General features: G+C 37.7%; 1 protein-coding gene across 1 annotated transcript in view; it reads right to left on the bottom strand.

Moving 5' to 3' along the window:
- The window catches only part of aldh6a1 (aldehyde dehydrogenase 6 family, member A1), a 31,514-nt gene extending 15,613 nt beyond the window's left edge, over positions 1–15,901 (bottom strand). Inside the window, exons 1-8 of the mRNA NM_001002374.2 lie at positions 15,730–15,901; positions 15,134–15,175; positions 11,938–12,012; positions 10,217–10,378; positions 8,070–8,148; positions 4,489–4,791; positions 4,255–4,376; positions 368–557 (exon numbers count right to left, since the gene is read on the bottom strand). Coding sequence (NP_001002374.1) covers positions 368–557; positions 4,255–4,376; positions 4,489–4,791; positions 8,070–8,148; positions 10,217–10,378; positions 11,938–12,012; positions 15,134–15,175; positions 15,730–15,768 — 1,012 coding nt within the window. The 5' untranslated portion in view covers positions 15,769–15,901. The remainder of the gene's footprint in view (positions 1–367; positions 558–4,254; positions 4,377–4,488; positions 4,792–8,069; positions 8,149–10,216; positions 10,379–11,937; positions 12,013–15,133; positions 15,176–15,729) is intronic.
- Positions 15,902–16,357: the final 456 nt, after the last annotated feature.

Consider the following 16,357-nt stretch of genomic DNA (forward strand, 5'->3'; position numbering starts at 1 on the left):
AAACATTCACACTCCTTCGCCACAGACAATTTAGCCTACCCAATTCACCTGTACCGCAAGTCTTTGGGGGAAACCGGAGCACCCGGAGGAAACTCATGCGAACGCAGGAAGAACATGCAAACTCCACACAGAAACGCCAACTGACCCAGCCGAGGCTCAAACCAGCGACCTTCTTGCTGGGAGGCGACAGCACTACCTACTGCGCCACTGCATTGCTCATTTTTAATTGTGAATTTAATTAAATCTTAATTTAATTGTCTTAATTGTATTAAAATCAGAATATTGGTGTCAATGTAAAATTATTCACTGACCAAAAAAAGTGAAGATATGCAAATAGGAGAATAGGGGACTAATTTCCTTTGAGTACCTGCATTGACACGTAGACTCTTTGCGCGTTCAACCAGTTCAGGCAACCAGTCACGGGCTTCTCCAACGAGGATAGCAGTGGAAAGTGCCATACACCTCTGACCTGCGGCTCCAAACGCAGCACCTACCAGCTGGTTCAGCGTGTTCTCCTTGTTGGCATCAGGCATAATTACGCCATGATTCTTCGCCCCCTGGTGGACAGAAGACAAAACTCTAATGAAGCAGTTTCATTAGAATCAATGGAATGATAGACATCAATGGAAATGGGCAAGCGAGGATATAAAAATACGATGTGAAACCTCAGTTTACCACTTTTAAAATCATTAGACTGACATAAGATTTGCATCCTAAATTGAAGTTCATAAGCACCACACCTAAGATGTTAACTATGGTAGAAGAGCAAAAAAGGGAGCTTAACTGTAGTAAGAGCAGAGCTTGGGATATGCTGGATTGAGTCTTAATTACATGACATGTAAACACTGCAAGCTGATATACTACAGTTTATCCCAATTCACGGCTGAATAACACATTTTTACAAAAGTCCTTTAGCATTAGCATTGACAAAGCAACGTAAATGTCATTCTACTAACAGTCCAGTAACAGTTACTTAGCATATCACTACAGAGATACTAATTTAATCTACACAATGTCGAAAATTGCCGTCCATCCCCTTTCATTGTGTAATTTTTAATTGTCAAAGCAACACAGATTAAAGGAGATAAGCTCTAATTTCCTTCCCAAATCCTAAAATCAGTCTGATATGCAGCTTCTGTGTGGAGGGAAAGATGGTGCATATTTATTTCTAACCAAATGACGCCACCATCTGGTCATCATTTGTGCTGAAAAATGGACACTTGTGAGCGGTGCTAGAGATGGTAAAAGTAGCTTGTTAATGCCAGTGAAAAAAAAAATGTTTAGAAGTGTAGTTTAGTAGCATTGCAGTTTACGGTTCCATTCAGTGAAATTAAAGAAAATCCTGTATATAATGAAAAGTGTGTGAGCAATCAAAATCCCAAATTTAGATCTGCATTAAAATGCTTTATGTGGCTATTAAACTACATTATATTCCATGTTGTTGTTGTTGACTGCTAAGTTCCAATGTAACATAAGCAACATCTTTGTTAAAACTCCTTATTCAAGTCATTATCATTTTTTCATTAATAATCTTTTTTTTTTTTTTTTTTACATTAAACAGTTGAAAGGATTTTCTTCATGAATTCACCTTTCATGGAATAAAATAAATACATAGGGTTTGTTACTTAATTTCAGACATGAATTTGTTTCAGACTGTTCAAGTTTAGAGATAATGAAAAATAATTTCCTCCAAAAAAGACATTTCTGTCTTTAATCGCTCATTGTCAATGTCATTGCAGACTGTTGTTAATTGAACACAAAGTACATACAAAGCTATGTTTATGCTGATTTATTCATGCTTTTATTTTCAACCTTATGTGTAACTAAAAACCTCATTTAAATGTGTTGATTATAACACAAAACTTTGACTAAACGGATTCAAATAAACTCAAAAATTCCTTTATTTTTGGATATATATATATATTTTTTTTTGGGGGGGGGGGGGGGATTTCTCTAAATGAATTTGGATGAAATTTAGATATTTTTGAAGATTAAAAGTTTAAGATTAATATCATCTCTCATGCCAGAAAAAAAAATTCTGATAAACCGGATCAGTGACAAACCCCTATCCTTAAACATGCAGTAGGTGATTGTCTTCAGAAACATTTGTTGTTGTGCTGATTAAAAGTCTCTTTACAGTCCAATAGTAATGATTACAGTAAATGATCTAAATGTGTTTATATGTATTTTTATATTCTGGGTAAGGCATAAAACTAAAAAATGTTCAAGCAATTAAAATAGTGTCGGGCTGACACCTCCCATAATTCCGATAAGTAGCTCAAACTGTCTGTCAGCAAATGCAGATTTGAACTAATGCGCAGCCGTTTACACGCAGATCCGCCGTTTGTGCGTATACGTGCTGCAGGATCAAGAGAGAGTGAGAGAGAGAACGTAAGTGGCAAAAACATGCTGAATCAAAACTTTTTAAGACCCTAAATCAATATTGGAGTGACTTTTGCACGCTGGAGGAAGGATGACATCATGGCTGATGTATATCTGTTAGACATGTAATGTTCTGTTTTAAAACTATTATAGTCAGGCAGAGCTGATGTAGAGTGTGTTGTGTTATGAATGGGTAATATGCACAGAAGTGTTGTTCAGTCAATGAAATCTCATGATAGATTAATGCGATTATATTTATAAGGGCCTTTTACAGCATCGGTAATGTAGATTTTTATTCAGTTTAACAACAAAACATCAGTAAATAGCGCTATTCCCCTAGCCTGCTTTACTGAGCTGAAGTTGCTTTTATATTCACATTGGTTCCTTTTTAAACATTGACGACCTGTGAAGCACTCACCATGCGCTTGTTTACCATGCTACTCTGAATATTCGCTCTGAAATAGGATGTAAGTAAGTATGGCTTAGTAATGAGTGTAATTCTTGCACACCACCAGCTTAGCACTAGTCCTGAGTGAAGCCTGGTTTATACTTCTGCGTCAAGTGACCGGTGTAACCCACGGCGCATGTAACGCGCGTAGCTGTGCATTTATACTTCTGCGTGCTGTCTCTGTTGGTCTGCACTAACACTTCCAAAACGCTAGTTGGCAGTGAGATGTTAATGTGTCTCTGTGTCGAGTTTCTTCGCCTGTGTTTTGTTCTTTCTGAACGCTTCCGGGATGTACAAGTGGCTCAAACTCGCTCATTTTGAGGCAGGAACCGGCGGACGTGCAACAACTTTAACTATGAGGTAAACACAAAACAAAACTTTCCATCAGGAGCTCCTTCGCGGGACTCCACACTTGTAAACAATCGCTCCATTGGGCTCGCGGGGCTCTCAGTCCCGCCCAGACTCGTCAGCGCTACCAAGCCGACCAATCACGGAGCTTGCGCTACGCGTCATTGCGACGTGTAGTTACATTTTTTGAGAGGTGCACGTCAGCGACGCCGACGGCCACGTCGTAGGGCTATGCTTCAGTGCCGTAGCATACGCGTGCGCTTGACGCAGACGTATAAATCAGCCTTAAGGGTTCTGCCGTCATCTTTAGTGCATGGTACATGGTTTGTATTTCAGGAGGCGTGGCTTTGAACGGCAGAGGTGGGACTGAGTTTCAGAGATTTATACAAGCCAGTTTGCATTGTCGCAGATCACCTACTGCACTTTTAAAAGGATGGCACAATATTATTAGGGAAATGGTTCCCTTAGAATTCAGAATTATTAGCCCCCCTAAATTATTAGATCCCCTTGTTTATTTTTTTCCCCAATTTCTGTTTCACGGAGAGAAGATTTCTTCCAACACATTTCTAAACATAATAGTTAAAATAACTCATTTCTAATAACTGATTTATCTTACCTTTACCATGAAGACAGTAAATAATATTTGACTAGATATTTTTCAAGACACTTGTATACAGCCTAAAGTGACATTTAAAGGTTTAACTAGGTTAATTAGGTTAACTAGGCAGGTCAGAGTAATTAGGCAAGACATTGTGTAATGTTGGTTTGTTCTGTAGATAGTTGTAACAAAATAGATTAAAAGTGATAATAATATTAATCCTAAAATGGTGTTTAAAAAAATTTAAAACTGCTTTTATTCTAGCTGGGGGGGGGGGGGGTAATAGTTAAAATGTGGATAAAAAGAGATCATGTTTCATAGGTTTGGGGGAATAAGAATGTTTGAGTAGACTATACCTTTAAATTTAGAGAACTTAAATTGAATCAGGAGGATCATAACTGAACAGGCGTTTTTGTTTTTTTAACTCTCTCTTCAATGTTTTCTGTAAAAGGCAATTATCTTGATTTTCTAAACCAACCATGTTGCTCTGGACTCTCTTGCCATTTTTGGAACCCCTTTCATAGATGTACTCGCCAGCCTGGTTGGAGCCTACGAAACTGATGGCTCTGATGGCAGGATGGTCGCAGATGAAGTTTACAGCTGTAATAACACACACACACAGAGATACACAAATCAACTGACATATCTGTAATCTGGATTGTAAAGCATCCAAAAACATTTACAGCCCTTTTGATTGTGTAATTTTCCATACCGTCATGCTGTCCGTGAATTATGTTTAATGTTCCGTCTGGAGCGCCGGCGTCCTGCAGCAGTTTGGCCAGCATCATGGTGCAGCCGGGCACCCGCTCTGAAGGCTTCAATAAATAGGTGTTTCCGCACACCATGCCCATTGGGAACATCCACAGAGGAATCATGGCAGGGAAGTTGAAGGGAGCGATGCCCGCGCACACGCCAATGGGCAGCCGGTATGTGTATGTGTCCATGTCTTTGGTGAGTGAGGGAAGGGTCTCGCCCAGCATCAGGGATGTGATGCTGCAGGTGTGCTCGACCACCTCTACAAGATCAACAAACAAGCAGAGTCAATACAGACTGTTACGGGGCAGACTTTATAGGCCCTAACGTCAAACACAGCAAAATCCAACCTGTAGCACTAAAACTAATTCCTGGGTTCGTTTCAACCTAATGTTTAACGTCTCAATCAAACAGGAAATGCCACTGTAGTACACATGTAGTGGTTTAAAGAGTACTAAAAAAAATCATACGCAAGTAAATGTACCAAAAAATAAAAGTATATGTTGTAAATACCAAAAGTATAAGAAAATAGTAGACCTTCAAAGAGTAGCGAGTAGTAAATAGAGAAAGGTTGATGCTTTAAAGTATGAACCAGAAACTGAGACTTTTTTCCATATTGTGACAGTTCTTAGAGAAAACTGAATATTAAATGAGAAAACAGTGGGCGTGGCCCGTTTATTTATTTATTTATCTTTTTTTACTACGAGCTGATTGAATGTATTAAAGTAGGCATTTCATTCAGAAAGATCGGGAATATGGTTTTGGGAGAGTTTTTACACCCTAACACACAATTCCTGCTCGCCATTTTTGTTTGTTGTCTAATATGGAGGTAATGACAACTACAAAAGCATTAATTATTCTAAGGTGATGCTATTTTCTTAATGTGTAATACAAGTAAAAATTGTGTAATTAAATGGAGTTTATAACATATTACAATAAAAATATGGCTACTTCTCACTTTTGATTTTAAATGCATTAACAATTACTAATTAGATTTCATTTTAAAGTGTCATCTACTGCATTTTTGAATCCTTTAGTAATGTAATGCATTTAAAACATTTGTTTATTACTCTGAATATACAATAGAGCAGTGGTTCCCAAGCTTTTTGCTGTGTGCACCCCTTTCTAATATTTGACACCCATCAAGCACCCCTTTCTCTGATTAAACCCCACATTTTTAAGTACATTAACTAAATACACATATTTTTTTGTAAACGTGATTAAAACTAAAATAATAAAATGCATGAATTAAATGGACGAGCTTTTATGAAGTCAACAATTTTCACAGCATCATTAAGTACAGACAAAAAGTTCATCTGGCATGTTTTTCCATCGCTAGAGTTTCTCGATGGATGCTGCAGTGTACCCAGGAAACCGATGGTGCAAATTTTCAGATGAAAACTACTGCTTTTTTTTTTCTTCTAGTGCAGTTTCTACAATTTCCCTTGGAGAAAAAAAAACTTAAAGTCTTGTAAGTGGCTGTGTATTGTTTGTAAGTGCCGGACCATATATGAGGCTGTTAACTAAAACCTCACCACAGACTACGCATTGCAGATTTGGATTTTCTGCATCTCCAATCCATGTAAACCTGAAACCAATGTAACTGACATTGACATTTTCTCACTCTCTACACTCTCAGAAATAAAGGTACGCAAGCTGTCACTGGGGTAGTACCTTTTCAAAAGGTACACATTTGTACCTAAAAGGTCCATATTAATACCTCAAGGGTACATATTAGTACCTTAAAAGTACAAAAGTGTTCCTCTTAAAATTTTTAAGTACTAATATATGAAGCGTTCAGATGCAAAAACTCTAAATGCCGTCTGAAATTTTCCTCTAAAATGAGCATTTTTATCAGGCTCCTGTGTGTAGGTTCAGTAATTTCACTTTTATAGCAAAGAATAAGTCCTTTTCCTGGTCTTTAAAGTTAAATATCTTGACATAAACAAAGCAGGTTGAGGAAAATCTTCATTTTTTAATGGAAATTTGAGATGGCACTTACAGGTTTTTTGCATCTGAACCCTTCATATACTTTTGTGGTACCAATATGGACCCTTTAACTACAAATGTGTACCTTTTGAAAAGGTATTACCCCAGTGACGGCTTGTGTACCTTCATTTCTGAGAGTGTAGGTTAGGCCTAATTCTCTTCATCAGTACATCTCCGCTGGATTTCCCTGTTCCCGCCTGCGCCTCTTCACCTCATTCGTTATCCTCGTTATTGTTAGAGCCTACAGTGAAAGGATTGGGCTTTTGTGATGCAAATGAGAAATTGCGAGGTAAATGAGTAAGCAAAAATATGACGTGAAGTTTACCTAAGATAAATGCATAAGAATAATAAAAGATACATTTTCTGCCATAACAAACATTCTCTCACGCACCCCTAGTGGTCAGACTGCGCACTTTAGGGGTGCATGCACCCCAGTTTGGGAACTGCTGCAATAGAACAATACACTAAGTATTATATTTTTGTTTATATTATTTGTTAAAATAGCATATTAGTAGATTAGGTCAATATTGTGATAATACCATATACAGTGATAACAGCATCAGCAATTAATCATAACAGGAAAATCTGAGATCACAGTCTCATTTGTTAAAACATTTCTTATAATTATTACTAGTGCAGATGAGTCAGGTGGATAACCAAAAGTTCTAAGACGTCCTAACTTCTGGAGAAAGGGTTTTTGTATTGGTTTGTTGAATTCTGCTGGATAAAATAAAAGGAATGACTGAACTTTAATTCAGCCTTTTTTCATGGGTTGTGACCAAAGGAACATCTAAATGCATATGCTCAAAAATAAACAAACACAATTTTAGATACCCTGAGGAAATATGCATTAAAGGGTTACAAAAATGCTGCTATGGTTTAGTTTCTTGGGTTTCAATTAAAAGAGTAAAATATAACATCCATCTTCATAATCCAGCATCACTTCCAGGTCAAGATGTATTAACTAATTAAGATTTATTTATTTTCTAAGCCAGTCATAAGTAGGTAGAAATACACAAATAGTTTAGATTTCCACAGAATTGAGCAGATGATTCAATCTACAATATTTATTTATTTAAATGTGTGTTGTTCAGTTTTTATAGTAATTTCAGTATGATTGGATAATATGCAAATATCTGAATAAATATTTTTTAGTTATCTTAATTATCTTTATTTTATTATCTTTTAGAGGATGCATTAAATGAGAGAACTACTGTAGCTTTGTTTAATAAAAAGGTCAGTAACAAACAAGTGATAAAACATAAATCCTTAGACTTTTTAATCAAATTCTTTGCCAAAATAGCAAAACAATCTGCAGCTTCGGTCTGGCCCTGGTCAGAAGTTAAAAACCTAATTCAACTGAATACCATTACTTTAAGCTAGTTCACTGTAAACATTTTGAAGGAACAGTCAAAATAATTATCTGTAGTAGTGGTTAGAACATATTGTAGTCATTAGGTTGAAACAGCACAGGATATTATATACATTATATTAATACATATTAAGTAAATTATCCTTAAATAATATTCAAGTCAGTTACTGCAGACTTACGCAGTCCTCTGAACACATCCCCCTCAGCATCGGCCAGTGTTTTACCCTGCTCCAGGGTTATCAGCTTGGCCAGCTCTTTCTGAAACACAAAGTCAACAGATTTGAGGAGTCAAGCAAAAGACACGACTCAAAATGTGCGATGTTCAAATCATAAAGGTTGCAATATAATGAAATGTATGCTGAATATGTATCATGGTCCAATGTGACAGTCTGCAGTAAATTCTGATTCACAGCACTTTGAACTTATTCACAGCTGATTCAGCTAATAATGCATGCCACCGTTCTTCTTGGGGTTCTGGACATTGTTTTAATATACAAGGGTGTCCAAACTTTGTTCTTGAGGGCCCCTATCCTGCAGATTTAGCTCCAACTTGCCTAAACACACCTACAGTACCTGGAAGCTTCTAGTAAAACTAGTTAGACTTTACCTAACTGTAATTCAGCCACGATTTGGTCATTGTTACATATTGAGTAACATTATTTTTGACAATGCTAGTGTGTATTGTTCCTGTGTGCGTTTCCTCCATCATCTATCTCTTTCTCTCTCTTCACATGAGCGGAGATCAGGTGCAGCTGTGAGAGGGGCGGCGCCAGCTATAAAGGCACGCCATTGACTCTCCTCATCGAGTTCTCTTCCTGTTTCCCCTCGCCATTGTGTGTGTGTGTGTCTGAGCAGTTCGCTGTGAGTTCTCTGTGTGGCAGTGATCTGTCTGAAACCTTTTTTTCAAAGTAATCTGGTGAGATACTCATTTAAATACGGTAATAGGACGGTAACTTGCATTGGCGGTGGCTGATTGTTTAATGCCTTTCTACAACCCTGTTTCAAAGTCATCTGGTGAGATACTCTGTTAAATACGGTACTAGGACGGTATCATGTGTTAGCTGTGGCTAATATTGACCTTAATGCTGAATGATCAAAGGGAAGGCCCTTTTTCTTTTGTCCAGTTTTCTCCTGTTTTGTGGTTAGTTATGGAGGTTAGAATTGTATGCTTTATTTATGGAACTTTATTTTTGGTATAGGTAAGAGGTTTAATATTAGGTAGCGTACCTTGTTTTGTTTGTTGTTTTGGCCTTTTTGTTCCCTGATTCTGATTTTGATCCTTTTGTTTAATAAATCTGATACCTCTTTTGACAACTTGGCCTGTTTGTGTGTGCTTGGGGAACAGGAATGGGGACTCTAGGTGACCTCATTTAATAGTGGTCATCCTTAATCTTATGTGCGTAGCGGGGTGCATCCGCTACGTAACAGTCATCTGAGATCAATTTTGGACATCATTACAGACTTGTGAAATCCTAGGTTAATATCCGGAGTTATTAATCGTTAGCTTGACATCTTAAGAACTGCCGAATAATGGCAGAAGATTTTAGGAACTGTCCTGCAGTGTAATTTCAGCTACAAGATCGATCAAACTAAGAACCAATAAGAGGTCTGAATGTGATGACGCAATCAGCACAACAACTTCAAAACACTGAGGGAAGGCATTGTCAAAACTTTTTATTTTTGGGTTTTATTATCAGGCCATGTTTGGAGTAAAATGAACACTACAGATTGTTTATGTTTGCTGTGAGGAATCATTTAGGATCATGGGTTACTGACCGTGTCATAGCTTCATGATGTCAAACTCCAGATGAGTTTTGCGTATGTTTGTGTTTGACGCGTCTTGATTGTCGGGTATTAAAAAGAGCTCAGTGTGACATGGGGATCATGTTCATACAGTTTGACAAGCTTCAATCATAAACAATTCTTTAAAATATTTTTAAAAATTAAATAAAACCACAATGTCAGCCAAGCATTAGGTACACTCGTCAGGGCCACCCCTGGGGCCTGTACCATGAAACTAGATTAGCTGGTTAGCCCATTGAATTTCAGTTTAGTTTGCACCAATCTTGGGTTTCAGGTAACATGACGCTTTGTTGCCATGGTGTTATGAGGAAGCTGCCTAAAAGCCAGAATCGAGCATCGCTCCCAGCTCAACACTGCAAATCCTATGATGTAAATATAGCAGGTTTACACATTGTGATGTCGATGTTGTAACTATATAATGCGCAGCTAAAGTTTTGGAAAGGTAGGTTCTGGAGAAGTTTGGAAAAGTAGTGATGTTCAAAAGCAAAAACGAGCGAGTTGAGAAAGAACAGCAGAAACTTACAATATTGTCTTTAATGAGCTGCTGATAGCGAAAGAAGATCTGCTGACGGGCCAAGATGGATGTTTCGGACCAGGTTTGGAATGCCCGCGAGCACGAGTCCACAGCTGCCAACATCTCTTCCTGTGTGGCCTTCGGCACTCGACCAATGACCTCGCTGGTGGCCTGAGGAGAGCACATACATATATAACACAACCCCAAAGACACTTCATCTGTTAATATTGATTGGTGTCCTCTGCAAAGAGCTGCTTATAACAGTAGCAGAATAAAATAAAACAAACAACAGTGCCAAAAAATTTATGTTGCTATCATTGCTGTAGTAGTATCAGAAGTAGATGTAGTAGTCGTTATAATGGTATCAGTAGTAGTAGTAGATATTGTAGTAGTAGTAGTAGTAGTAGTAGTAGAAGTAGTAGTGGTTGTGGCTGTAGTAGCAGTAGTAATAATTGTAACATTAGAAACTCTTTGTAGTAGTAGTAGTTGGTGTAGTACTTGTGATTTATTCTTATTATTATTATCATTGTAGTGGTTGTTGTTGATTATCATTGCTGTTGTCCTCTCTTGCTTGTTTATTGGCATTATTACTATCATTATATCACTAGCATTGTTGTCACTCATCACAGACTGGTTTCATTCTATCTGTTTTTCCTATTTATATGTATGTATTTATATGTATGTGTATTTATGTATATATATATATATATATATATATATATATATATATATATATATATATATATATATATATATATATACATATATATATATATATATATATATATATATATATTTATTTATTATTTAGTGACTGTTACTGTTCCTTTTGTATGTACTCTGAACTGTTTACCAAGTTACCTTTACATGCACACACATGTACATGCACACATACACAAACACACGTACCTGCCAGTATTTGACTGTATTGTTGTTGTTTTTGGTATTTTTGTTATTGTTTGATAGTTTCTGTATTTGTATTATTTCAAATTGTATACCTTTTTGTGTATTCTAATTAAAAAATAAATAAATAAATGTTGCCAAAGCAAAGTCTGAAATTAAGTTAATATTTAGTAGACGCGTTTGTCTAAAGCGGCTTGCAATTGAAGAGGCATTCAGTGATTCAACAAGAAAAAGCAATACATACAAGAAGTGCTAATTATACAAAGAAACTGTTAGTGCTCAAAATTATGTGCTAGATTTAGGAGTGGGAACTGTTTTATTATAGAAATAGGGATGATTTTTTTTCCACAGGTGGTTTGTCAAGCCCACTGCAAGGCACACTTCATAAAGTTAAACCAATCCAATGTGAACTCCCACAATATAAAAAAAGCAAATGCAGTGTAGAAACAAAAATGCAATCATTATAGAATCTATTTTCTACAGAGCAGACTAGCAGAATCTGGTTTCATTTAATATTTTTTGTCATTGGTAATGTTTTTAAATAATCATAAAATAATCTTTTGTGCAAAGAATTACCAATATGACATATAAAGCTGTAGTATAAACTGACTGCTTTTGTAACTAAGAATAACCAAGTAAAGCTGGCACTGTGTGTCGTCTGGTCAAGTTGACCAGTACAAATCACACAAGCTTAAGCCACATTAACCTAATGGGTTTTAACTAGCCCATGTGCGGTCAATGAATGAAATCTGTTAAACGACTGTAGTAGTACATTAACTCTTTCTCGTGTAAACCCAACAGTGTCTGTTAGCACAGCAGGAACTTACAGGATTGTGAATGTCCAACCATTGTGAACTCTTGGATTCCACAAACTTTCCATCAATGAACAACTTGGTGGTGGGCTGAGGAAGGACACAGAGAGGGACATGATAGAAAATACAAGGAAACGGCAAACACAAAACACAACTCAAAAACAGAGACATAATAATAATAATCTGATAAAGCGATGCTAAATGTTTTGCTCGTGTTTCATGAGGAAAAATCCTGCATCAAGAATAAAATAAATGCAACAGATGGGTTATCCACCAATTAGAATCAAAGCAAATACATCTGATTATGGTTTTTTTACTTGGTCGATGGAGATCAAAAGTCAAGATTTTTGGTTTTACAGAAAATTACTCAGAATCTGATTTTACTGCTTGAAACTATGATTCCATCAAGTCAGGGTATCAATTATCTTAAATGTTATCTTAAATGAGACAATTTCAGAACAAATATTACTTTCATGTGACACATTAAAGCATTTAAAGACATTCATTTGTTTTAGACTTAAAGGGGACCTATTATGCCCCTTTTTGCTACATGTAAAATAAGTATCTGATGTCTCTAGAGTGTGTATTTGAAGTTTCAGCTTAAAATATTGCACAAATTTTTATAACTCTCCCCTTTAGACTGTGCCATTTTGATAACTGTCACTTTAAATTCAAATGAGATTGTGCTCTTTTTCAAAACAGGGCGGAGCTACAAATGCCCATGCCTTAGCATAGCAGCAGATTTAAAACTAATGGTAGATGGCTATTTCTTATTGTACATTCACACCAAAGGCGACGAGAGCATCAAAGTAGCCGGAAGTCATTCATTTTCAGTGGAAGCCGGTAGCAATAAGCAGCAAGGAGCGGCGCGGTTTCGCCGGTGTGGGCGTTGAGGAGAGTTGAAACGAAGTCAACTTTATGGTAATGAGCCATGGTGCGGTTCGGCAGCAACTAATCTCAATGTAGAAGCCCTCTGCGTGAGAGGAGTCGAGAGAGCACAGTGCTGTGAACTTTGGTTCTGACCACAGTTGTTCCCAAGGGTTTGATTATTGCGGTTGCCGAGTTTCCTATTATTGACGATGTTTTCTTACAGGGACTTAAATTAAAAAAAAATTACTGGTGAGTTACTGATGTGCATAATTGTTATATGTTTTTTTTTTTATGGGAATCTTAAGCTAATGATAGTACAAAACAGTATTGCCGCTTCAGAATATTTGAGACATATGGACACATATTGGATAAGTGGAGCAAAGCCACACCACACGCAACAACTTGATCTTCTGTAGTTAAATGTATTTGATTAACGGCATGTAATGTTTTCCCACTAGAAAGGACATTTTTATGCGGGAATATAAGCGATTTGCTAATATGCTGCAACAGCTACTTTAAATAAGAGATCAATGAAGCGAATTTTGAATCTCTCGCTGCCAGAGTTGTGAAGGCAGACAGCGTTGTCACCAGGGTGGCCAGAGCGAACTTGGACTCTCTCGCCACCTTCAATAGCCGTGTTTCCACTATCGCGCCTAAAGCAAGCGAGCCAGGGCGAGCCAAGGCCAGTGGCATTTCCACTGTCACTTCCGGGGCCTAATCGGGCCAAAGCGGCGCTTTCTTGGGGCCAGCGGTTTTCTAAAACAATAAATAAATAAATAAATAAATAAATAAACACCGGAGAATGTTTTAAATATTATTTATAAAGTATTTGGATACGATTATATTAATCAAATCATGCAAACAGAGCAGTTTCGGGGTGAGTGAACGCAGAAACTAGGCAAACTTTTTTTCTGTCTGCAGCTGCGCAGCACTTTTTTGACGGGGAAAACTGCAAGTTTAAAATGTGTTCTGTAAAATAAAAAAGGAAATTTTAAATACATAAAGAGCTTTATTAGTGCATAGCTGCTGAGCGCAACGCAATATAGGCTATATTTTATTACGTGCTTCTCTTATGTGCTGAAACACTGAACACTTTCCTTTACTTAAGATTTAATAAGCAACATCTTTAAATAAAGGGAATCACCTATTAAGTGTCATAAAGCCTAAAGGGAAAAAAATCATGTTTCAGTTCTCTCCGAGCATTTGGGATGCATGTTGGACAGCGTCTGTCTAGAGGATGTTATAAAATACATTTTATATCGAGTTATTAACGGAGAATTTTATATATGTGGTGTTATATTATGGATGTGTGCGCTCCCTGCGCTGGGTCCCTCCGTTGGTGGCAAGACCACTGGATTTCGATGCCAATAGTCGGTCGGCGAGTAAATTAATATGATGAATGAAAACACACAGGCATGTGCGTATAGACATGCGTTGTACTGCTGTACAGTAACGTGTCATTTGATTGTTTTGGTTGTCCTAATTTTAATAGTTTCGTGATGATGTGGTGTGCTTTATCTGCATGATTCTCGCTGAAGTGGGCGGTTTGAGTGACGTTCGATTCGGGGGATGGTCAGGGGGCGGGGTTTGTGTGACGCGCTGCGAGCTACTAGCCCGACAGTGGAAACGTGACATGATTTCAGCCTCACTGCTCAACCTCCCGGGCGATTGGCCCGGCCTGGCCCGATTTAAGCCCTGGCTCGCACTGGCATGATAGTGGAAATGCGGCTAATGTGAACACACAGTCACTCATGGCTGTTTAGGCCAATAAAAGAGAGATAAGTATATAAAGTCAGAATGTCAATCAAAGTGTTTCTACAGACTGTTTTTATCAAGTGTGATTATAAAAATTAAAACCATTAGAGCAGGGGTCTCAAACAGCTGGCCTGCAGGCCATTTGCGCCATTTGTCCCCTTTAAACTAGTGGTGTCTAAAACTGGTAGTGCATGTGATGGGCAATTGTTTCGTTTTGAGCATTTCTTTTTGTAATCATTTACAAAATCAAGATTTAAACATGTGTCAAGTGTTGTATTCCAGTACACAATTTAAGGCTGATTTAGTGTGCTGGCCCTCTCAAAATAATGGTATGGTAAAATAATTCTCTGGCCGTTGCAGTCTGTTAGTACAAGGTTCAGCACTACTAGTGATGTGTGGTGGTCTTCTGACATGAGGAGGCAAAGTTTCATTCGACGTTTACATTGTTGACAGGTTAAAAGCTTATGGAGCTGTATTATAAACTGAAGACTTGAAATAATAACAGTAACGTTACTTGTGACCCTGAAAACACCTTGAGCAAGTTACAAATGAAAATGAATAAAGTGCAAGTATCTGGTGAACTTACCACAGAGGAGGAGTAGCACATACGTCCCACCTGAAGAGGAACCTGCAGAGAAGATCAAATGTGTATATATTTAATGTCAGTTCATTAAACCTCATATATAAGTGCTGTTCAGGTCTCTCAAACATAGCTTCTTTTATAAATAGCACAGAAAGGAAGCTGATGCATTGAGTAGATTTCAACCCAGGTGTATATGAAAAGACGTATATTAAAATACAAAGAAGCTGTTTATCTTATTGCAAACAACACTCACTGTTGCTCAGACTTAAACAGGTTAAAGTATGATGGCACAATCTGCACATAGCGCCTGTGAACTTAAACAAGTTGTTGTGTTACGATACATAAATGTGAAACAAATAAAGATCAAAGGTTTGTGGTTATTATGCTACAAACTCTGCAATTCCTGCAACAGTTTATACAAAAGAGCATTTGCATAGTGTATTACAATGTATCGTGTTGTTTAGATAGTGGCTAACGAGCAACAAAGTATCTGCTCGTGCTGTGTGACCGTGAAGTTGATACTTTTGACAACGTGCCGTAACGTCAAGCTCATTACACGTTTATGGCTGTAAAAATGCAGTGCCTTGTGTGTTTCTTACCCTCCTCTTTACAATGGAACGCACTAATATCGCTGCCATGATGGAATTTGTAGATTAAAGTTGTATTCACCCCCTAATGTGCGTCCAACCCCCGCCAAAGGACGTGCGCCGAGACCAGCACCGTGCAGGAGGGTTGCTTATCCTACTGTGACTTTAAGAATGGGTGGGACATCGTGTTCAAACAGCCAATCGAAGGCAACATCCAAATACTCCCCCGCATTTAGGATGTCTATTGGTTACGCGTATCAGATGACACACCAATAGCGGGGCGCGTTTATAATGAGGCGTTCCTTTCTCTGACGACGCAGCCGCGAACGCTCTGTTTACTAGGCCGTGATAGGACAGTACTACTGTCATTCACAAATTACGTATGCGGAAGACACGTGAGATTGATGTCAAACGATACAAAAACGCTTTTGTAGGTTATTGTTAGTCTCAGTTTTGGTGCATTTGCTTTCCTCCTAGCCTTTTGCACGGTTAAGTATTTTCAGTTTTCAGTGGAAAATTAGGCAAATGTCTTGTTTTTGACTTCAGTATACGAAGTACGAATCATGGTAGGGAATCGGTTCTTTTGAACAGTTCAAAAAAGCTTCACTTGACTCGTGCAATGAAAAATCTTTCTTTAACT

The sequence above is a fragment of the Danio rerio genome, chromosome 17 (assembly GCF_052040795.2).
Source record: "Danio rerio strain M-AB ecotype USA chromosome 17, GRCz13ab, whole genome shotgun sequence".
Classification (NCBI taxonomy): domain Eukaryota; kingdom Metazoa; phylum Chordata; class Actinopteri; order Cypriniformes; family Danionidae; genus Danio; species Danio rerio.